This window comes from Petaurus breviceps, unplaced genomic scaffold (genome assembly GCF_028583685.1).
Source record: "Petaurus breviceps papuanus isolate PSGF00001 unplaced genomic scaffold, PetGlider_PUasm1.0 563, whole genome shotgun sequence".
Classification (NCBI taxonomy): Eukaryota; Metazoa; Chordata; class Mammalia; order Diprotodontia; family Petauridae; genus Petaurus; species Petaurus breviceps.
This window is the reverse complement of record NW_027186380.1, coordinates 384,026-408,713: the sequence shown is the minus strand read 5'-3', so window position 1 is coordinate 408,713 and position 24,688 is coordinate 384,026. Positions and strand designations below refer to the sequence as shown.

At 43.1% G+C, this 24,688-nt stretch overlaps 1 protein-coding gene and 1 pseudogene across 1 annotated transcript in view; one reads left to right on the top strand and one right to left on the bottom strand.

Annotated features, from left to right (window-relative positions):
* The window catches only part of LOC138173106 (zinc finger protein 850-like), a 784,878-nt pseudogene that overhangs the window by 404,313 nt on the left and 355,877 nt on the right, over positions 1–24,688 (top strand).
* LOC138173092 (zinc finger protein 420-like) overlaps positions 1–24,688 on the bottom strand; it is a 436,800-nt gene that overhangs the window by 340,694 nt on the left and 71,418 nt on the right. The window contains exon 7 of the mRNA XM_069103021.1: positions 10,794–10,898. Coding sequence (XP_068959122.1) covers positions 10,794–10,898 — 105 coding nt within the window. The remainder of the gene's footprint in view (positions 1–10,793; positions 10,899–24,688) is intronic.

Here is a 24,688-nt window from a genome sequence, read left to right as displayed (position 1 = left end):
TCCACTAAGATTCTCCTCCCTGTGGCCCCAGTTCTTAGCTAGGGCTCCGGAGCCCTCCCCTGTCATCCAGCTCTGATGGAGCTGAGGAGACAGTAACAGGTCTGAACCATTAAGATTTTTTTTCTCCCTGTTGTCCTGGCTACGACTGAGCTAGGGCTGCAGTGAAGTTAATTTGAATTAACCTCCTCCTCAAAAAACAAAGGGGGGGGGGGGGAGATACAGTAGCTAAGTCGAAGCTACACAGGCTTGTCATCTGCCTACCTGAAAGGTTAAATCCCTGGAATAGAATATTTTTTCTGAATGACATGGGAACAGTTAGACAAGGGAAAAAGAAGCTTGTGAATCAAAGGTACAGATACAAGTTAATCATTATGCCATAGACTACACCTGGGATACATCTGAGCTACTGTGTTACATCTCAGCTATTCAGCCTAAAATTATATTCTTTCCACAGCCTAAATAGTTTAGTAAAGGGTACTCGACCTACCTCCCACTAGTAATAGTTGTAGATCCCCAGGTACCCTGAAGCTCATCCCTCTAAGTAAGCAGAGCCTGAAGTTTCTGCTTCAAGTTGCCCAAAACCTCGCCTCAATCTCCAGGCTAAAAATCTCCTGGCACTCCCCAGTTGAGCACTGCCCTTTTTCTCCCACATCAACCACCCCATAACCAGGGTCTGCTACTAGGAAGCATTTATAGAGATTTATTTGGTAGAGCACAGACTGATAATGTGCTTTGAGTGTGATGAATTTGGAAAGATGGAGGGTTTTCCCCTGAAATACAGAGTTCACTCTGTACCATGAAGCCCCAACTTCAGTACCATCTAAGAGGTCTCTCCCTTGCTGCAAATAATCCCTTTGCTTATTCCACTGCCAAGGAATTAAAGAAGGTTGCTTAGGACTCCTGGAAAACAATGGAGCGGGGAGAAAACACCCCAGAATATAGAGCGAAAAGAGAAAAACCAGAGAGGTACAGCTAAGAGAAAGATGAAAGAGGGAAAATCAGAAAAGTGAGAAGAAGCTTGTCAGTGAGAAACAGTGTGTTCCAAACTCTGCATTGACTGGTTGTGTGACCTAGTATAAATCATTTAACCCCGAGTCTCAATTCATCTGTAAAGTGGGGAGATGAGAAAAAGAGAGGAAAAAATGAGGTCAGAAGTCTACTAGCCTCTTCACTTGGTATATTGTAAAACCTGAGTGAGGAGAAAATTGTATAAGACCAGTAAGTGTTACTTTAAATATGTATATCTGCTACTTAGAAAAAATTTGTAAAACTGTTAATTAAGCTATTTTAGGCTACTATTTTAATGCTAAAACCTATAACCATTAATTGATTATTGTATGGGGAAAAGAGGAAACTGGACGAAAACTTGTCTGACTAGTTCTGCCCATTCAGAGCAGTCTCTCCTGCTTACAATTCATATAAATTTTCCTTATGTTCTAAAACTGTCAATTCCCCTAGAAATTATCTCCAGGCAAGGTCATTCAGCCTGAGAAAGGAATTGGTAAGAAGTTGCAAGATCAAAAAGGATTTCTACAAACTGTCTTTTATATTTTAGAAGGATGGTAAAAGGAATTCCTTACATTGTAAGATCTGATACATCTTTATTGCTTATTGCAGCCCCATGAGAATAGAAATAATTATAACTGGCTCTAAGCTGTGATTGGTGAGGCTTGTTGTTGAAGGTAAAAAGCACTTGGGACCATAACTAAATTTTATTTTGAGTCTGAATTTGGGTATAGTTGTCTGCATTAAATCAGCGTCTGAGAGGAAATGCCACTAGCTAATCACAGCAATGTGATCCTGTGCTGTAAACAGGTGGAAGTCTACATTTGGTAAAGGCTGAAGGGACAATCCTAGCCTCTGTCTGGGATGAGATCCCTCCTGGCTCAGTTTACCCATGAGGTTCCTTTGAAAAGGAATGTTTCCCACCTATTCCTGAGTCTAGCTATGAGATGGAACAGATGCTGCCTGGTTGGATATCTGTTAACTGTATCTGAATTTACACAGACCCAAGGATGTTTTCTCCTGGCACATTTGGAATGTCACATGTCCCTGCTTTTTTCCCCTCTATAACAGGTCTCTATGCTCAGAGCAAGTAATCCAGTAAAAGATATGAGCTCTTTCATGTTAGCTTATTGGAAAATCTAATATTATTTTTTATCTAGAATTAAAACATGTACAGAAAGTTATGCAAACTGCTTAAGATCATTTAAAAGTTTTCAATTAACTTCCTTCATAAAGGTTTAGTGATCATTGAAACTGTCTTGAAGAAGGAAAATATTTTTAGAAGAAATTTTTAAAATCTTTAGTGTGTGGGGTGGCCAGGTGGCTCAGCGAGTAAGAGTACTGGCTCCAGTGTCGGGATGACCTGGGGATCAAATCCTGGCTCCGACACTTAGCACCACACCCAGAAATAACTGGCCATGTAACCTTGAGCAACTTACTTAACCCCGATTGCTTAAAAAAATAAAATTAAATTTTAAAAAAAATCTCTAGTGTGATTCCAAGAGATCCACTAAAACCTCCACTTGCAAGACATGTTTCTTGCTGAACTGATGTAACAAATTGTGAAGCAGAAAAGAACTTGCTGTTTTAATCTGAATTTGTAGTTATTCCATCATCTAAGCAAGTGTTGACATTTGTAACTGAATGCATATGTGTAAAAATTCATTCCCCTTTTTGAAAATCTGTTCGGCACCCCACCTTCTATTGTATTTGTATTTTGGGTGACAAATGCTGCTATGTATGATTGTTAATGATTTACTTCTCAAGTCCCTCCAAGCTCTCCGAAACATCCAGGATGCAGTCTGAGCGGTATACCAGACCGCTCTGCTGTTAAGGTGGCCAGAAGAAAAGCCTGGATCCACCCCTCACACATCAAGGTGAGGGCTCCTTCCAACCCACCAGACCTGTGGGTAAAAGAGCCAGCTGGTGACTTACAACTGAAGATAAGAGACTGTCCTGACGCTCCTGTTCCTGGCATTCCTGCCTTTGGTGGGTTCTAACTTCTATTCTCCCACCTTGCACTTCTGGACTCTTACTAAGACAATTGATGGGACTCTAATTGCAAAAATGAGACTTATGGCCAGCCCACCCTCTTCTTTGATCTCTGTGCCCTGCTCAGCCCCAGATTTATGTTGTTTCCCTATAAAGGCATGTATTCTGCAGGAACCAATGGTGCTGCTTGTGGAGCAGAAAAGCAGCCTTTGGTCAACCCAGTCATATGTCTGCCCTGAAGATGGGTCTCCTGATTGTGGGGGACAGGGGAAATATCACTGTGCCAATTGGGATTGTGTAACCATTTCTGACTAGGGCTCTGGTGGCAGCCATGACTACCACATTTCATTGTAATACCCTTAAGTCATGTAACCCAGTTGTCATCAGGGTTTTGGATTGAACCAAACAGGATTGGAAAACTGGGACACCTTGGGGAATCAGGTTTTATATCACAGGAAGGGACCCCGGGGTCTTAACAATGCACTCTGGTGCCAAGGGATCTTACACCTGGTGGCGCTCGAACCCCAGATGGCCCCCCTGTTTTACCCATTACCATTACCCCTGCAGACTCGGGCAGCCCTCTGGTAGCCTCCGACCCGAGCTCAACTTCTGACTGCTTGTATGCAAGAACACCATTTTGCTGGCAGCCCCCATTTTAGTCCCTATCCTAGTTGGTCTTGGTATGGCAGGATTGGCAGCAGTGGGTACCACAGCCCTAGTGCAAGAGAATAGTCCCCTGGACTCAGTTGAGTCCAAGTTTCAACTATGAACAAGAAAAAGGGGGGAGTGAAGTGCCCACCAGAAATCATACACCAAAGCCCCTTAAACCTGCTAGAGGGGACCCCTGCTAGGTTCCCTGGAAACCACCTAATAGGCCCCAATAGTAAAGAAATGTTTCACCTGTGTTGCTAGAAAAATGCCACAGATTCAGGTCTGTTTATGTTTGTATCCAAGGCTTTGCTAAGGGATCATGGCTTTGCTTGGCTTCACTAGGAACAATACTAAGGCTTCGCCTCAATAGGAGCAATACAAATGGCACTGCACCCCCTTAGAAACATACTGTTTGTTAGCAACAGCTAGGTCTATAAAACTGCAATCTTGCAGAAGCCTCGATGCTGTCTTCCCTTTGGGGGAGGCAGTCACCAGCTGGTTTATAAACACTTCTATGGGCATTGCTGTCATGTCCATTTCATTTGTCCACTACAAAATGAAGATGGCCCCTTCCTCTCCCCCATTCTCCTGCAGAGAACCAAGAGCCAGAAGGGCCTTGGGATCCCAGGTGGGATGAGACCAGGCACAGCCTCAGTGGCTCCTGAATCAGAGCTCTCCCCCCAGCTGGTCCTCTGCCCTTCCTGCACCCCCTCTCCCCAACTAACACACACACATTATCTAGACAACAGACTGACTGCTTGATCCAGGAGGAGGGAAACTTAGGAAGGTTGGGGTTGGAGAGTGTTCTGGGATGGAGCTACCAAGGAATGACCAGGGGAAGCCTGAGGTTGGGAGATCAAATCCAGTCTGGGATTCAGCCTCCTGCCAGGGGGCCTGAGGGCTCTGACAGAAGAGGGGGCAGGTCAGCAGGAGGTGTGGGGAAGGGAAGCACAGGTAGGGGCAGGGAGGAAGACATTCTAACCCAGTTCAGGGTAGGGAACTCAGGGACACTGCAGTGAGAGAAGGGCTCCAGGGGGACACTGAGCCTGGGAAAGCAGGAGCACTGTGTCCTGGGGGCTAACCAGCAGCTGGGGAGGACTCCTGGGTGTCACTGGAAGAGCTTAGGCCTGGAATCCCCCCAGGGAGCCCAGACACAGGGAGCCAGTGCCTGGGATCTGAAAGGGAAGCAGCCCAGGAGCCTCGAGTCCAGGTGAGGGGGTCCAGGCAGGAACTTAGGTTCCTACATCCAATGTGGAGTTCTCAAGGCAGGTAAGACTTTCCCGTCCTTACGGGGGGATTGGTCTGAAGGAAGAACAACTGTATCTCCAAGGAAAAGCTGGAGGAAAGGAGACAAGACTGTGTGAACCTCTGGTTAAGGTCTGAATTTTGGGAAAGGGTGACTCAGTGATAAACCCGAGGAGGGTGTGCCTGGAAGTCTGGAAAGTGATTGGGGATCAGGAAAGAGCTAGTGGGGAGAAGCTCATCCATTAGCCAGGCCTGGGGAGGTGGCATGGGCCCTGCTAAAGCCAGAGGACGCTCACCACCAGGTGGTCAGATAAGGAGGATGAGAGCCAAGGATAGAGTAGCAGAAGTCTGGAGCTGTGGGTGTGGATGAGGGACTGGCTGACATATGCCTGGGATCTCACCCACAGCTCCTTCCAGAAGGCACAGGGATCTCATCTCCAGGAAAGGTGGGCTCCTGACTTCCTGCCCTGGGGGTGATTTGGAGGGAAAGGCCCATCCTAGGGCCTCAGGGCCTGGGCAAAGGTGGGAGGACCCTCCCAGAGGGCTCTGGCTGAAAACAGAATTTGAGCTGAGATCCCTGTGACATTTAAGGTGATGTGTTTAGGAGCCATGAGAACAAAAAGTAAGTGTAACCAGATCCAAATTGCCCTGTTGCACTCTCTGCATATAAGTGTTTTTTATATCTAAGGTAATTGAAACTAAGATAATCAGTTGAACTGATGTTATTTGACTGGAATTTGGTTTCATGTATTAAAAGTAACTTTGCTTATATTATTATGATGCTTCTAGTTTTTCTCATTTGGGGGTCTGGGGGAACCACAGCGTAAGACAAGTTAGGCTCTTAATTTTAAACAGTGATTTCCGGAGGGATGTGCAAAGGTGCCCTTAGAAATGAACTTTTCCTTTGTTCTGGAGGCTTTGCGATTGGGAATCAAGCTGGAAGAGTGTGCTTACAGTCTTAACTGTTACCTATTTAACTGGGATCATTTTGCTTGAAAGTGAACAACAAACAACAGTAATAAGTTACTGCTTGAGAAAAGCCCTTGAGAAAAGGACTTTGTAAATGCTTCACTGAGGCTTTCATCCTGATGGAGGCAAAATCTGGGACAAAGAGAATAAAAGGGAGCCAGTTATACTGTGTCCAGGTAGCAGCACACTGAGGGGCTGATCAGCAAGGGATTCCTTGCTTGACTAGAGCTGATATTCTCAGAAAAGAAGAGAAAGCCACACATTCTCTGGAACTGGGGACCTGATGGGGTTATTCAAGAAGCATTTTTTTAAAAAAGCAATTGGGGTTAAGTAATTTGCTCAAGGTTACACGGCCAGGTGTTTCTGGATGGGTGCTAAGTGTGTGAGCCCGGATTCAATCCCAGGTCAATCCCCACACTCTGGGGCTGGTGCTCTTACTCACTGTGCTACCTGGCCACCCCCTCAAGAAGCATTTATGCATCAATTAATGAACATTTTTAGGCACCTACTATGTGACTGGTGGTTTGTGAAGTGCTGAGGAGACAAAGATTAAACAGTCCCCACCAGGTGGTTTTTTTTTTTACAATATGGCTGTTACTGTGTTCACTGTTTTCCTGGTTCTGTTCACTTCACTTTGGATCAGTTCCCGTAGGTCCTCCCAGGTTTCTTTTTTTCTTTTAGACAAATACTAAAACTTAAATACGCAATAAGGAAAGAAAAAGGAACACACTGCAAACTGAAATACGAAATAAGAGAGTGAAAAAACATGCCATGTGCCCAGCAGAACGTGGGAGAGGATTCACAATCCGTAGCAATACCTTTCCATTTCCAGAAAACCTGCATAGGAAACACCGCACATCCCACTGAAAGGTGCCCATCTTTGCTTTGCTTCCTTCTAGCTTTTCCTTTGTTCTCTGCTGAGCCCTTTTTGCTTTGTTTGTTCATTTTCCCCCTTCCTTCCTCCTCCCCATCCAGGCTAAGTTCATGTACAGATATTGGTATATACACACCTACATATGTACACATACACACATGCATGCACATGAACATATACTTTCCCTAAAATATTCTACTCCTAATCTCGTGTCTTTTTTTCCCATCTCTCCCAACTCTTCTACTTTACTTTTACATTCTACCTTCCCTCCTATTACTTAACCTGTCCCCCCCATAAAAATCTCTGCCTTATCCTCTCCTTGTGCTTTTCTCTCTCTTTAGAGGCCTGCCCAGTTCATTGATTTGCTCTTTCTCTGTCTGATGCAATTGTTTGGATGTGTACATTTCCCTCAAGTCTGCTTTGGCTGGATGCCACAAATGTCATTATGCTGTCATTCTCTTTAATGAAATTATTATTTCTATGATTTGTTCTTTGATGCATTTATTCTTTAGGTTTAGGTGAACAAGTTTTCAATTTATTTTTAATCTATCTTTTCACTGCCACTTATTGAATGTGATTTTTATTACATTTTAATCTGAAGAGGCTGCATTTTATATTTCTGCTTCTCTACATTTGGTTATGAGGTTTTTATACTCAGTGGGCTTTTTTAGTGTAAGTGCCATGGGCAATTTTTGTGTCATTTTTTTCATCCCTTTTGTCCCTTCACTCACTTCTTAAAGAGGTCTATTCACTGAATGGACATTGCCTCACTCCAAGTGAGAACCTAAAAAGGCCTTAGCTTAAATGGGCCAAGGGCTCTCACTGCATCCTGGGCCATCTCCAATTGTGCTGATCCATATCTGGCCACTGGACCCAGATGGCTCTGGAGGAGAAAGTGAGGGTGGTGACCTTGCACAGCCCTCCCTCACTCAAATCAAAGTCAATAGCAAGACATGTCATCATCTTCCTGATGCCAGGGTCCTCCTTGAGAATGATGGACAAACCACAAGCCTCCCAAGAATCCTTCTTTTCCCTCTCCCTCCTCCCTAGCCCCTTAGAGTTTTCTTTCTGTTTAAATTTAGAAGACTTTTATAGTCTTGTGGATATATATGCATTTTTCCCTCTTGAACCCATTCCCAATGAAAGTGGGTTTCTAGAACTAACAGTTCCCCTCCCCCATGTCGATTCTTCCCCTGGCACCTCATTTGTATGAGATAATTACTTTTTTAGCTGTTCATGAATGCTTTTCCTTTTTGATGTCATGTTCTATTCAGGTCTGCCCCAACCTGTTTTATAAGTTACCTATTTAGTAATAACACTCTTAGACATGAGTTCTACATTATACATACATAAAAGGTAAACAGTCTATCCTTATTGAGTCCCTTGTAATTGCTTTCTCTTGGCTCCTGAAAATCTGACAACTCATCAAATATTCATTTTTTTTCCCATTCAGAACTGTGCTTAACTTTGCTGTGTGTGATATTTTCAGCTGGAACCCTAGTTATTTGGTCTTTAATATATGCTGTTCCAAGACCTGCGATTTTTAAGCATCGCCACTGGTTGATCTTGTGTGATTCCAATTGTGGTGCCACACTATGTAAATTGTTTTTTCCTAGTTGCTCATAATTATTTTGTCATTGAGCTGGGGATTTCATAATTTGACTATCATATTCCTATGAGTTTTCCTTGTGGGATCTCTTTTAGTTGGTGATCAGTGAATTTTTTCTATTCTATTTTCTTCTCTTGTTCTAATACTTCAGGACATTTTTCTTTAATTATTTCTTGCATTATTGTATCATCATTTGTTTTTTGATGATAGCTGTCAGGTAGACCAATTATTCTTATTGTTTTCTCTTCCTAATCTGTCTTCCAGTTCCAGCTGTTTTTCTTATGAGATGTTTCACATTCTCTATTTTCTCATTCTTTATATTTTGCTTTTTTTAATTCTTGATTTCTTATCAGTTCATTGACTTCCCCTTGCCCAATTTTGATTTTCAAGGAGTCATTTTCTTCCTTAACATTCTGGATCTCCTTTCCTAATCGGTTAATTTTCTTTTCATAATCTTTTTTTTATATTGTTCTTCTTCAATTTCTCTCATTTGATTTCTAAAGCCCTTTTCAAGTTCTACAATGAGTTCTTTTTGGCCAGGTGACCTTTTGTCACTACTCTTTGGATGGAAGAGGGTTTCTTTGCTTCAGTATTCTCCTCTAAAGGGGAACCATAGGAGCTTCCTATTGTTGGATTCTTTCTCCTCTGCCTGTGCATCTTTGGGGTAACAGTCTAGTTGTTATCATCACGTCTAGTCCTGAGGTATGGGCAAGGGTACCACTGACCTCAGATCCTCTGCAGTTCTCCCCTCTGATGCTGAGCTCAAGCCAAGGCCTCCTGCAGGTGCCCAAAGACAGGGGCCTCTGGTCCCCCTGCTTCTGCACTCACCAGGCATGTGCTGATTCCTTCTTGCCTTGAAACTCTCTTCATCACAGATGGTTCTGGGACTCCTGGTCTGCACAGGTTCCCTAGATCTTCCCCTGCCTTTCCCAGGAAGTGGGGGGAAAGGTTCCTGTGGCTGGGGTCCAAGCTGCCTCTCAACCCAGTTAACCTCAGGGCTAGCTGCTTGTTGTTGGAGTGGCCCGAGGACCTAGCCTGGAGGCATTTACCCTTCACATGGAGGAGACATCAACCTGAGATTTTTCTTCAAATCTTAAACTGCCCTGGGAGGACCTCGTTGGGCTCCTACTCTTACTTATTTCCCTGACATGCTCTTTTATCATTTTGTTTTGGAGGGGCAATTGGGGTTTAGTGACTCGCCCAAGGTCACAGGCTAGGAAGTGTTAAGGGTCTGAAGCTGGATTTTAACTCATGTCCTTCTGACTCCAGAGCCTGTGCTCTGTTCACTGTGCCACCTGGCTGCCCCTTTTAGCACTTTTGTGGAGGAAAATTTTGAGATACTGAAATGTTCTGACCTACTCCCCCATCTGTCCAGAATCCTGTCCCAGGTTTCTTAGTTGTTTTTTTAAACCATCCCCTTCATCATATCTTTTTCTTTCTTTAATTTTGTATTTATGGAATAAAACAATCATTTCCATAGTATAATACGACAGAAAAAGACAATTGCACATAAAACTGCAAATCTATTGTGTACAGCTTACTATTCTGATTAAACACATAATAAAGTTATCATGTAATTTTTCCTCCTTTTTTTATTACTTCCCCACACGGCTACCATGACACACAACTATATATGTACATATGTAAGTGTGTATACATACATAGATCCAGTCTGGGATTCAGCCACCTGGCAGGGGGCCTGAGGGCTCTGAAAAAAGAGGGGGAAAGGGAGGAGGAAGCCTGGGGAAGGGGAGCACAGGTAGGGGCTGGGCTGCCAGCTCATGGCAGGGAGGTCAGGGAGCCTGCAGTGACAGAAGGGCTCCATGGGGACACTGAACTTGGGAAAGCTGGAGGACTGTGTCCTGGGGTCTAACGAGGAGCTGGGGAGGGCTCCTGGGTCCCTCTGGAAGAGCTTAGGCCTGGAATCCCTCAAGGGAGACGAGACACAGGGAGCCAGTGCCTGGGATCGGACAGGTAAGCAATCTAGGGGCTGCGGGTGCAGGGGAGGGGGCCAGGCAGGAGCCTGGGTTACTGTGTCCAAGTATTGTTATTGCCCTCCGAGAAGCAAAACAAAAAAAAGTGGGGTCCTCTGGGCAGGCAGAATTTTGGGTCCTCACAGGGGCTTGGTGTGAAGGGAGAAAAACGGCATCTCTAATCAAAAGCTGGGGGCAGGGAGAAAGGATTCCTGGGTCCTGTGGGTAAAGTTTGAGTTTTGGAAAAGGGTGACCCAATCTTAAGTCTGGGGAAGTTTCCAAACATTTGGGAAGTGATTGGGAGTGTGGAAAAGACTTAGGGAGGGAAGCTTGTCCAGCAGCCAGGCCTGGGAGGGAGGACTGCTCTGGCTGGACTTGGAGGGCTCTCACCAAGTGGTCAGAGGAGGAGAATGAGACCAAGGCAGGGACAGCCAACAGAAGCCAGCAGGTCGGTGAGGAGCTGGCTCAGACTTACCTGGGGCTTGCAGGCACAGAGCTGGGGTCCGGAAGGCAGAGATCTCAGGTCCAGGAGAAGGCAGCCTGATCTCAGCTCTGAGAGAAGAAGGCAGAGACACCTGGGCTGGAAGGAAAGGAAGAAAGCAGCCCAGTCTCAGCCCAATATCCTGTTTCAGCCAGTCCTTTCTGGGAGGGCCCTCCCACCCTCTGCCCGAGGAACTGGGTTGGGCCCTTTCCTCCAATCACACCCAGGGCCAGCTGCTCAGCTCCCAGCCTGTCTCTGCTCCCCAAGCCCCGCCCTCCATAACCTGGAATGCCTTGGCCACTGGGATGAGCCCTCTCCTGCCCTAGACCCCTCCCAGGCCTCCAAACTCCACCCCAGGGATCTGATTGCACCTGGGGCCTCACTCACCAGGCTGGCCAGCTCTGAGAGCTCCTCCTCCCCATCACTACCACCTGATTCCTTATTGGAGGAAAGATTGGGGACTTTAGGAGGTGGGAGGGGGAGAGAAAGGAAGAGGCAACCTGGAGATTTCCAGGCAAGGAAGAGATGCACAGGGAAACTGAGTCCTGCTGAGCTTCAGAATGGAGGCTGTGCAGAAATGCGGTCAGGTGTGTCAGCACATTTCTCCCAACTTAAATTAGAACGGGGCGGGCGGCCAAGCGCAGTGAGTAATGGCACCGCCCAGAGTCGGGATGACCTGGGATTGAATCCAGGCTCAGACACTTAACACCCACCCAGCCACACCTGGCCTGTAACCTTGAGCAAGTTACTTAACCGGATTGCTTGGGGGCGGCCAGGTGGCGCAGTGAGTAATCGTACCGCCCCAAAGTCGGGATATCCCGGGATTGAATCTGGGCTCAGACACTCAGCACCCACCCAGACACACCTGGCGTGTAACCTGGAGCTAGTTACTTAACCCCGATTGCTTAAAAAACAAAATTACAATGGGGCTGCCGGAAAGTCAGGTCCCAGAAACATCATCAGGATGTTTAACCCTCTAAGGACAGATCAGCCCTTCATGTAAAGGACGTGTTTAGGAGCTGAAAGAATGAGAATTCAATGTAAGTGGATCAGAATTACCCTGTGGTTCCCTCTGAAGGCATTCAGCCTACAGGGTCAGAGGGAGACATGGAAAAGGTGGCTTTTATGTCTACACTGATTCTAACTAACATAACCAACTGAATCAATGTTTCTTGGCAATTTGGTTTCATGTATAAAAACTGTATCATTACTAATGTTATTATTTTGTTCCTAATTTTTCTCTTTTGGGGATTTGGGGGAAATCACCCTATAAGTTTTTAAACTGAAAAAATGATGTTGAGAGAGACATACAGTTGTAGACTTAGAAAAAGACTATTGTACTCTCCCCACAATGATCAGTACAATGAACAACCAACACTCCAAAGCTCTAGCTCCCCAAAGCTTTTGCTCTTAAAACTCCTTTCAAGAACAAAAATAAAATGGTTGTGAAGTCCTATACTCACTTAATCCACTACTGATAATCGTCTTTTAAGTTTGTGCATTAAATAGCTATGGGAATGGCCTGGATAATTTTACCCCCAAAGTCCCCAAATAATCCATTCGTTTCAATATAAAATTGAAATATATGAATTTTTTTTCTACATTAAATTACAAAAATTTAATATGGGGCTTTCTAGAGGAATCTTTTTAACCCAACAAAACCTCAAATTTCCTATTTTCTGGAAGACTTCAATGTAAATTTCTGTATTTTACAGATTTTGTTGAATAAAAACATTTTTAATCAAATAAGTTAAAACTTGGAAGGTACTGAACATAAAGCAATATATGAAATTAGTTTGAAGTAGGATTTTTATCTCTGAGCAAAGGTTTGCAGTACTTGGTTCAACACCTGACCAATGCCATATTTGATCTGGTTCTGCATCAAGTCAACTTAATAATAAAAATATGAACAAAAGAATGATAATTAGCACTTCTATAGAGCCTTTCTGGGCTCATTACTGGGCTAAGTGTTTTATAGACACTATCTCATCTGATCCTCAGCAACGCTCACAGGGAGGGACTTTATCTCCATTTTCCAATTGAGGAAACAGAGGCAGGGAAAGGTTGCGATTTGCCCAGGATCAGAGAGCTAGCAAGTGTCCAAAGCAATTCGAGCTTAGATATTCCTGACTGCTAAGTCCAACGATATGTATGTATGTATGAATTGATAATCATTAAATATAATATTTTGGACAAAGTCTGAATTAATCATACAGACTGCTTTGCCTTGCTTAAAAATTAAAAAAAAAAGGCCTTTTCCTGTATCAGCAGCTTCAGAGTATCCTGAGATCATAAATTCCTAACAGAATCTGCTTTGTCTTTGCTCTCTGAGTGAACTTGGAGAATGCCTCTTCTTATGTCAACAAACCAGACCAGGCTTACTTTATGGCCCCTAAGGATGGGACCCTTAACTTGAGGCATTAACTTGAGTAATGGGACTTTTTCTTATCTTCATATTTTCTGGATATATACTCTGTTATGGAATGTTAATGATAAAGGAAACACAGATATCCTAGATCATAATTTCAATTGACACTTTGTCAACTCTCGTTTTATTGTATTTACCATTTATTCAATTAAGAAAATTCCTTTCCCATACAATGAACAAACATTTATGGGGATCATAAATTTGGGTGACACAGTCACCCTGAGTTGGGAAGGTTCTAAAATGTATAAAAAGTCTTTTGATTCATCTGTTCCTTAGTTAGGACTTAGCTCTCCTAACTCCTGGTACAAGTTCTCTAGCTTAAGGGAATAACAAAGAATCAAAATTGTACCTGTATATTTGTCTCCTTTAATCAAACTTTTATTTAGATGAACAATAGGTATGTATATACCCAATTAAGTATGTAATTAAAAAAATATTGTAATCATACCCCTACAGCTTAATTCATAATTTCACAGTATTCTGATGAAAAGAAAAGTGCCTTTTCTAAGGGTACAATTGCATGTCCTTCTAGTAAAAAATTTTTTTCAAATTAAGAGGACAGAACTGAAACATTTAGTTAGACACCAGAAACCCCAAAGCAGTAAGCTGATTCCATCCTAGTACCAAAGATATTCAGAAGCCATAATGACACCAAGAGCCACAGCATCCTTCAGCCTTCCCACAAACTAATACAAGATGAATATTTACTCACAAACCTCTCTCTCTCTTTGCCTGAGCTCCTCTCTCTCCCACCGTCTGGCTAGCTCTGACTCCCAGTTTCCTGTGGGCTCTGCTGCACCCTTCAGCAAACTCCCTCCATCACAGGCTCCATGTGATTACAATCACCCTTTTAGGAGGCAGAGTTTACTTTCAAAGCAGGGGAGTTCTTCAAATTCCCCCCTACTGTGTTTCCCCAATAATAAGACACTGTCTTATTAATTTTTTTGGACAGAAAAACACCAGAGGGCTTATTTTCAGGGGAGGGATTATTTTAATGAACATTGACAGCAATTTTAATAAACAGGTAAATATGAACAAAAAAATGTACCTTTATTCAATAAGCAAATCACTGGGGATGACGCGCTCACTGCTGCAGCTCTGATTGGATGCAGCTCGGAGCGCGGCATGCGTTTCACGGGGGTGGGGGAGGACGGTGCATACAGAGGGTACCGTAATGTAGTGTGTAGCGCAGGTGATCACCTTCGCTACAGTAGCAATCTCAATAGGGCTTATTTTCGGGGGAGGGCTTATTTTAGAGGAATCTTACACAGTAAGGGGAGGGCTTATTTTCGGGATAGGTCTTATTATTAGGGAAACACGGCAGGTGTATGAAGGGGCAGGGAAGATCTTCAAATTCCCATTCCCATTACTCCTAGTATCTAGGAGGTGGCTTGAAAGGGGTGTTCCTCTGAGTACCAGCCAATGGGAAAGGAGGGAAGGCCCTCTTGGCTAGGACTAGGACGAAGGTACCCTTGTTCACAGCCTGTCTCTTTGTAGAACCCTCCAGGCTTGCAACTTTACATTAAAAACTCAAAGCAGTCCGGCTTCTACAACCGGTGTTGTTCTTTCTACAGAGAGCATGTTTCTCATACAATGTTACACTTCTAATACATTGAATCTTCTATTAAGCTCAGGATTTTTTTTTAACAAAGTCTTAGAAGTCTGAGATTTTATCAAATGTCCATTTTTTAAAAACTCAGGATAATATTTAACTTTGCAGGGTGTGATATCTTTGGCTGGAGCCCCTGTTCTTTTGCTCTGCGACATGTTGTGTTCCAAGACCTACAGTCTTTTAATGTCTCTACTGGTATGTCTTGTGTAATATTCTAATTGTGGCACCATCATACTTAAATTGCTTTAATCTTGATGCTTTTCATATTTTTTCCTTGAGTTGGGGGTTTCAGAATTTGACTATGACATTCCTAGGAGTTTTCCTCATACGATTTCTTTTAAGTAGTGAGAGATGAATTTTTTCTATTTCTACCTTCCCCCTCTTGTTCTAATACTTCAGGACAATTTTCTTTGATTATTTCTTTTATTATTGTATCAGGATTATTTTTTTCATCATAATTTTCAGCTAGTTCATTTTTTTTTTCCTTTTTGGAGGGGGAAGGCAGGGCAATTGGGGTTAAGTGACTTGCCCAAGGTCACATGGCTAGTAAGTGTTAAGTGTCTGAGGCCGCATTTGAATTCAGGTCCTCCTGGCTCCAGGGCCGGTGCCATGTGCCACCTAGCTGCCCATGCCAATTGCGTTTAAGTTTTCTCTTCTTGGTCTGTTGTTTTTCTTGTGGTTTGCTTTCTCTTCTATGTTTTCATTATGTGCGCTTTCCTTAGCCCTTTCTTGGTCTGCTGTCATTCCGCTGGCTCCGCGCTCTGAGTTTCGCGGCGTCACTTTCCTCCTCAAGATTCTGAATCTTCTTTCCTCATTCATCGACTTTCCTTTCCTGCTCTTCTTAGTTTTCTTGGAATATTCGTTTTTTTGCTTTTTCTTCCATTTCTGTGATTTTATTTTTGGAGTCTTTTTCAAGATTTTCTATAAATCTTTTTTGTGCAGGTGACCATTTGATGTTACTCTCTTTGGGGGTTTCTTAATATCAACATTCTCCTCTGTGGATGAACCCTAGCCATCTCTCTTCCCATAACAGGTTTCAAGAGTTGGATTCTTCCTCCTTTGCCTGTGCATTTTTGTTTTTTGATGATATGCTAATTATTTGTAGTCACCCCTAGCCCTGGGGTGTGGGAAATGGTGCCTCTTGCCCCAGATCTTCAATTCTCCCAAAGCCAAACATCCAGCCTCCTGTAAGTGTGATGAGGTACAGGTTATGGGAACCCCCCTTGAACTCTGATTAAGTCATCTCATTAGATGAAACATTTGCATGAGGCAATAAGCCTTACATTGTGGCTGAGCCCAAGCCTCTCTTACTAGACTTCCCACCCTTGAGCCTGTCAAAGCATCAATCCACCCTGGAACTGGCCTGGCCCACCACTGTTTGTAGTGTCCAGGTAGCTTCCAGCAACTTCCCACCCTTAATCACTCATTGACCTCATTGACTCTTCCTGAAGACCCTCCCCAAACGCCTCCCTAGACCACCCCTAGGTTCCTCCCACAACCTTCTATATATAAGACCCCATCTTGTCTCCATGTTTGTGAGAGTGCCATAGAATGCTGAGAGCACCACAGAATGACCTAACAGCCTTACTCTGTGTCTAATACAAGCGAACTTTTAATAAACTTTACTTTTCTTTGGCTGAGAGAAGACATGAGTTGAATTCATTCTGCAGGACTAGCATGTTGGTAGGGACTCCTGGGACCCCTCGGCAAGAGCTCAGGCCTGGAATACCTCAAGGAAAACCAGACATGGAGCCAGTGCCTGGGATCTGATCCTGATTTGGATACAAATAGTGCCCTAGTGGCTAAAAAGAATATTAAGAGGTGCTTTTCCAGTACTTTGTGAGGCCCCTCCTGAGGGAGCCTCATTCTCTAGCTCATCCTGTAACTTGACAACATTCTAAACTCCTTTTCCACTTAACTTAAAATACCCTAAAACTTCTCTTTACCTTGGACCAAAAGAATTTAATTTGTCTCCCTTATCCTGTGTCCCCCTTGTCCTTAACCTTTAACCTGTGTCTCTCCATCCCCACCTGTCCTTAATCTTTAAATACCATAAACCCTAAAACTACATCATCATCACAAACTTCTGCAGGCAGTATAGCTTTCTGTCTCTATAGGCCTACTGTCTCTCCCACCCCCCATACCTTTACCTTTCCTCTGCCCCATACCTACACCAAAGGTACTTCCTTGTGATTTCCCCTAAAATAAAGCTCTCAATAACTAAAGAGAATGTCACCTATGTGAATTCTTCCACACTGGAACCACTCTCCTGAATCTGACCTCAATGACAGGAAAAATGTGGGTCCAGGTAACAGAGGCACGCAAGAGCTTTGGCTTTTTTATTCCCAATAGGGTCCTGATGTGGAAAATTCCTTGTTTGTGCATCTGTGAGCTCATCCAACCATTCTGGAAAGAGATCTAGAATTATGCCCAAAGAGACTGTCTGTACCCTTTGTCCCAGGAACACCACTGTTAGGGCTGTTTCCCAAGATAATTAGGGAACAAGGAAAAGAACCCATATGTTCTAAAATGTTCACAGCAGCTCTCTCTGTGGTGTCCAAGAAGTGGAAATTGTAGGAATGCCCATCAGTTGGGGAATGCCCAAAGAAGTTGTGGTAAATGAATGCAGTGGAATACTATGGTGCTATAAGACATGATGAACTCACTGATTTTAGAAAAAAAAGGAAGGACGTGCATGAAATAATGGAGTGAAACTAAGAGAACACTGTAGACAGTAAGAATGTTGTCTTAAGAAGGACTTTAAGAGTATAAGGTATTCTATTATAAATGTCCAAATTGGCTCTAAGGGACATATGAAGAAAGGCACTATCTGCATCCAAAGAAAGAACTGACCAGCAGAAGCATATATGGAATAACTTTACATATGTATCTATATCTATCTATATATATATCTGTGTGTCTAATGGTGATCACCTCCAGGGCTGGCGCTGATAGAAGAAAAAGAAAAAAAAGAAATTTGTAGGATATTGTGTCATATTTGGAAAGAAACAGCAAGTTGGCCTATTTGCAGGTATTTGTAGAAGGTTTGTAGCTTCATATACAATCATTTTTTTATTATGCTGTTATGGAAATACTTCTTTTGCTCCATAAATTGAAAATTAAATTATTTTAAAATAATAAAATTAAAAACAACAATGATAACTTACTGCTCAAAAAAAGTCCAAAGACCTTATAAATTCTCTCACCTGGGAGAAGTGAGAGCCCCCACCTGGGGAAGGGATGTGAATCTGGGGGGGGGGGAAGGGGGAGAGGGCTGGTCTAGGCCAACAATTCAGATGGGAACCAGGCTCCCTGCTGTGTCTAGACCTAGGTACAAGGCTGGTCTAGGAAGAGTCTCCTGGTCCAGGACTGAGGGAGGGGTCAAGTTCCCCAGCCCCCTGTGAAGATGAGCCCATCTCTCATTGTAATCTTCATTCTCAATCATTTTTAAACATTAGAGCTGATTTGAACCTGTTGGCAACATGCAGCTGAGGGCACATAAGTGCTGAGAGCCCTCTGTGATTCTTTGAAGTTCACAAGACGGAGCTAAAGGACCACTGTGTCATTGAGTATTCACTAGCCCTAATTAGTGAAACCACTGACCAGAAATTGGGTCTCTTGGACACATCCTTCATCACATTTCTTTGGGAAGAAGATGGTGGACGTAAAAAGTTTTATCATATTCCAGATACTCAAGAAGTTCCTCTCCAGTATAAATTCTTGATGTTGACCAAGATTTGAGCCCTGTTAGGGGCGGCTAGGTGGCACAGTGAGTAATGGGCCGGCCCAGGAGTCAGGAGGACCTGAGTTCAGTTCGGCCTCAGACACTTAACACCCACATGAAAAAAAAATAGCCATGTAACCTTAAGCAAGTTACTTAACCCCAATTGCTCTCCAAAAGGAAAAAAAAAAAGATTTGAGCCCTGTGGGAAAGCATTTATGCATTAGTTACATACCTAAGGTTTCTCTCCAGTGTGGATTCTCAAATGTTTAGCAAGAGTAGATCTTTTTCTAAAATCTTTTCCACACTGATTACATTGATGAGGTTTCTCCTCAGTGTGGATTCTCTCATGTAAACAAGATCATAGCTTCTACTAAACTCCTTTCCACACAGATTACATTCATAAGGTTTCTCTCCAGTGTGGATTCTCTGATGTATCGTAAGATCAGAGCCGCTTCTAAAACCTTTTCCACAATGATTACATTCATAAGGTTTCTCTCCAGTGTGGATTCTCTAATGTTCAGTAAGATGACATTTAAGTCTGAAAGCCTTTCCACATTGATTGCATTCCTAAGTTTCCTCTCCACTGTGAATTCTCTGATGGACAATGAAGGATGAGCTTTCACTAAATGCTTCCCCACACTCAAAACACTCATGTTGTATCTCTTCAGTCTGAATTTTTTGATGGTTAATAAGGGATGACTGTTGACTCAAGTCCTTCCCATAATGATGATAATCATATGGTTTCTCTATGGGGACTCTGAGAAATACAGCACAGAGTTCTTTCCCAGTAACATCATAGGCACCATCACTCCTGACAGTCTTATGATTTTCATTCACAGCAATGATTGACTTTTCAGTAGTCTCCTGCATTTTAGGTCCAATCTCTCCTTCTGCCAAAAATAAACAATAAAATATATATAGAGAGAGAAACATGTATGTATATAATTATAATCTCCCTTCCTCTGGGATAAAATTAACTAACTGATTTAGATCCTACTTCCTCAGGCTAAGAGAAAATTCTTCAAAGTTCAATGGACAGAATCTATCATTTAAAAATGCCATTAATTTCCATCTGCACGATAACCTGATTTACAAAGACCTTCAAAGACAATCACATTGGATCTTCAGAAACACCAGTGACAGTAGCAGAACCAGCATTCTCATTATATTCACAAGTCAGGCCATGAGCTTACAATGGCTGAGTGACCTGACCAACCTCTGAGTAGCTGAGACTACAAATGCAACTGTGCAAGTGGGCATGCCTGTCCATGGCACTAGAGGGCCTTTGTCCATCAAACTTTCTCTTCTTTTGCTATTAAGAAAATTTATTTTATTATACCATGTTGACTTCTTCCCTTTTTCCTCTTCCCTGACACACAATGGTACTGAAAAGAGGCCAATTAATAATCACATGGTGGGCTCTAAGTGTTCAAGTGAAAAGAAGCACCAATCAAGGTGGCAAGCTTCACCATCACCTTATTTGAAGAAACTGCTACAGTCATCCCCACCCTGGAGCAACCACCAGGCTGTTCAGTCCACAGCCATCATCTCTGGGCAAGAGCTTCCACCAGCAATAAGATCATGGCTCCAGGAAGGCTCGGGTGAAGGTTAGCTTTTTGGAGCAATAAAGTATTCTTAAATTAAGACATCTATGGTGGAGTCAAGATGGCAGAGTAGAAGCAGGACTTCCATGGGGCTCCGGCTTCCACCTCCCCCAATTCATGGAAAAGGGGACTCTGAAGAAACTTTGGAGCTATAAAATCCACAAAATGACACAGAGAAGCTAACCTCCTGCTGAGGACAGCCCGGGAGACCAGCAGGAATCGGCCAGCACAGCGCTCTGGGAGCTGACTGAGGCCCCAGTAAGCCCAAGGATTTTAGCCCCAGGGCGGGCCTGATGAACCACCGGCTGGAGGGACTTCAGATCACCAGGAGCTGAGGTGGTTTCCAGAATTATCAACATATAGATGATAAGGACAAAGTGAGAGGTCAGGGCAGTGTTGACTTTGGGACCCAGTAGTTGGGAGTGTGGTAGGACTTTGCTCCCAGGGCAAGAAGCCACTGAGGTGCAGTGGCCCTGGAGCTGCCCCCACGTGACAGCTTCACCTCCTGGCCTGCAGAGGGTACGGGTACCAAGCAACCAGTCTCAGGGTTAATCGCTCTTGCGTTAACCTGCTTGGATCTGGATTGCAGTCTAGGGTGGCAGTCCTGGGGTGTGTGTGTCCAGCTTTCCAGAGCTTGTGGAGGCTTCAGAGAGGGCACCCAACTAATACCTCTGGCAGCTGAGAAAACCCCAGTGTTTGGGACAAAAGCTCCCCTGTCTGGTGGCAGAGTTCTATTGTGGCAAAAAGGCCAGGGATAAAGAGATTGAGTGGCAACATGACCAGCCAAAGGAAGCAAAATAAACAGAGCAACCCAACTTTACACTCCTATTTTGGAAACAAAAGGGATCGAAGCATGGAAAAGGAGGAAGACAATGAAGTCAGACCTCCTGCACCAAAACTTCAAAGGAAAATACAAGCTGGTTACAGGACATAGAGGACCTTAAGAAGCAGATAAGAGAATTGGAAGAAAAACTGGGAAGAGAAGTGAGAACGAAACAAGAAAATTACAAAATAAGAGTCAACAGCCTGATTGAGGAAAATATCACCTTAAAAAATAGACTAACTCAAATGGCAAAGGAAGCTCAAAAAGGCAATGAGGGAAAGAATGCCTTAAAAAGCCAAATTTGACAGATGGAAAAAGAATCTCAAAAGCTCAATGAGGAGAATCATTGCTTCAGAATTAGATTGGAGCAAATGGAAGCTAATGACTTTATGGGAAATCAAGATGCTGTTAAACAGATCCAAACAAATGAAAGAATAGAAAGCAATGTGAAATACCTCATGGGAAAAACCACTGACCTGGAAAATAGATCCAGGAGAGATAATTTAAAAATTATTGGACTACATGAAAGCCATGATCAAAGAAAGAACCTAGAAATCATCCTACAAGAAATCCTCAAGGAAAACTGCCCTGATGTTTTAGAACCAGAGGGCAAAATAGAGGTTGAAAGAATCCACCGATCACCTAGGGAAAAAGATCCCGAAAAGAAAACTAGTTCCTAGAACCTAGGCAGGTTTTGAAATTCCCAGATCAAGGAAAGAATATTACAAGCAGCCAGGAAGAAACAATTTGAATATTGTGGAAACACAATCAGGATAACACAGGATCTGTCAGCTTCTACACTGAGGAACTGAAGGGCTTGGAATATAATATTCTGGAGAACAAAAGAGCTGGGATTAAAATCAAGAATCACCTACCCAGCAAAACTAAGTATCATGGTTCAGGGGAAAATATGGTCATTCAGTAGAATAGAGGACTTTCAAATATTCTTGATGAAAAATCCGAGCTGAATAGAAAATTTACATTGAGATACAAGAAGCAAGAGAAGCATGAGAAGGTAAACAGGGAAAAGAAATCATAAGAAACTTATCAAAGTTGAACTATTAACATTCCTACATGGAAAAACAATAATTGTATCTGATGAAACTTTTCTTAGTAGGAAAATAGTTGAAGGGAATATATATACATACACACACATGTCTATATATGAGGGTATATGGGCATATGAATACATATATGAATGTGTGTATATATGTTTACAGGTATACATAGACAGAGGGCACAGGACCAATTTAACAGGAAGGGATGATACTTAGAAGGTAAACATAAGAGGTGAGAGGAATATAATGAGAGGAGATGGCGAGAGACAGAATGGGGTAAACTATCTCATATAGAAAAGGCAAGGGGAGATGGTTACAAAGGAGGGGAAGAACAGGAAGGCAAAAAGGCAAAACCTTATTCTCATTGAATTTAGCTCAGGGAGGGAATGACATATACACTAAATAGGGTATCTCACCCTACAGGAGAGTAGGGGGAAAGGGGATGAGAAGGGGGATGATGGAAGGGAGGGCAGGCTGGGGGGGAGGGAAGTTGTAAGCACCCACTTGTGAAAAGGGACAGGATCAAATTAGAGAATAGAACAAGTGGGAGGTGGGATAGGGATGTCTTTTACAATTTATCTACTATGGTAATGTTTTGCATAGCTACACATGCACAACCTATACTGAATTCCTTATCTTCCCAGTAAGGGTGGGCAAGAAGGGAGGAAGGGAATGAATCTGGAATGCAAAATATTAAAATAAAATGTTTAAAAATATATATACATACTATTATTAATATTTTATTATATTTATTATTTATATTGTAATAAATATAATACATATTTATTAATAATAATTTATATTTTTTACATGTAATTGGGAAACAAGATATAGAGGCACTGGGGCATCGAGATCCACAATGCCCTATTGGAAAAGTCGAAGGGGGTATGGGAGAAGACATGGGAGAGAGCAGATTGGAGGAAGGATATCCTGTGGAACCCCTATTTTGGGGCGGTGGGTAGGGGAAAAAGAGGGAAAAAAATTATAACATAAAATCTGGCGGAAATGAATGATGTAAACCAGAAGTTAATAAGCATTTGAAAATAAATTAAGGCATATACATTAATATTATAGACACAATAGGATTGTATACTTAATAGACAACGGAGTATTGTAAACTGAACCTTTATATTCTCTGGGAAACAAAAAAAATTCATGTCACTCGCTTTACTCCTCTCTTAATTTATCTGAGTGCTTTGGAATCAAACCCTTAATATCTCTGAGTTATGTCTGTGTTTTTTTATCATTCTTATTATGATTTTGACTCTTTCCTCCCTAATATTCCTCCTTCTTTCTTAAACCATTATTAGCCTCATTACTTGAGTTTTCATAAATTCCAGTAAATAAATTTCTTTCCATTCCCAAACACCCTCTTTTCTGTGAATCAGCTAAGACCAATGTTCCCAATCTGTTGCTTCTTCTCAAATCATCTCCATGTTTTTATGCCAGATTAGGAGCTCCTTGACAACAAGGACTGACTTGTCCCTTCCAAAAGCTGAGCTGAGAGCCTGAGAACCAGAAAACTGGCTAATCCATGCATCCCGAGTCACTGCCTGGGCCCAGGGCTGCACCAGGCCCAGCCTCTACCACAATCCCACTATTCTAGTCTCTCAGGTGGCAAATGCATGTTCTGGCCCGAGCTCTGCTTCTGGCTCTTGCACTATAACCCCTATAAGGAGTGACCTTTGTCAGGTTCAAATCCTGGTGGGACCCGACCAGACCCAGAGAGAAGATCACAGAGACTTCTTTTCTAGTCCCTGAAGCATCACATGCTATGGGACACCTGGGAGTTTTTACTTCCCATTTCCCCAAATTAAGAGTACCTGTCACCACAAAGAACCTGGCCAATGATTCAAGAAGAAGGAGCCAAAGATGGAGCCTCAGAGATCAGGGGAGGGGCACAGATTCATGATTTATGTAAAGCCCACTCTTGCATTTATTCGAAGTAAGGCAGCAACCTTTGTACTACTGAGATGATGATGGAGAGAGGAAAAATCATAAAGCCAAGCTGTTTGGGTGCACCACACATTGGGGCTGTATAATCCCACTGTAGCAGGGCTATCCTTTGATACCTCCCTAACTGTCTCCCTTGGGGCAGCTAAGAAGTAGAGTGGATAGAGCAAAGCTCAGGAAGACTTGAGTTCAAATCCAGCCTCAGACCCTTACTTGCTTTGTCATCCTCAGTAAGTCACTTCGATTTCTTGGCCTCAGTTTCCTCATTTGCAAAATGATGCAGAAAAGTTAAAGGAAAACCACTCCAGTGTCTTGCCTAAAACCCAGCTGTGATCGGGAAGAGGCAGAAGTGACTGAAATGACTGAACAACAGCACGACTGCCTCCCTGGCAAAAGGATCACATGTAAACCCTCCCTGGGCTGTTAATCACCTGCCTCTTCACCATCTGCCCTCCTCCTCCTCTTCTCATTTTCTTTCATCTTATTTTCCCCCCAAACATGCTGTACTTCAGGGGTGCAGGCTTCCTTCTGTCCGGGGACCAGGACACTCCACCTCCCAACTCTGGGGACGTTCTGTGCCAGCCCCATGCCTAGAATGCTTGTGCTGGCTTCCCTGAAGCCCCAGCCGGAGCCCACCTTCCACAATACGCCTTTCTAGTCCTTCTTAGTCTTAGGGCCTGCCCTCTC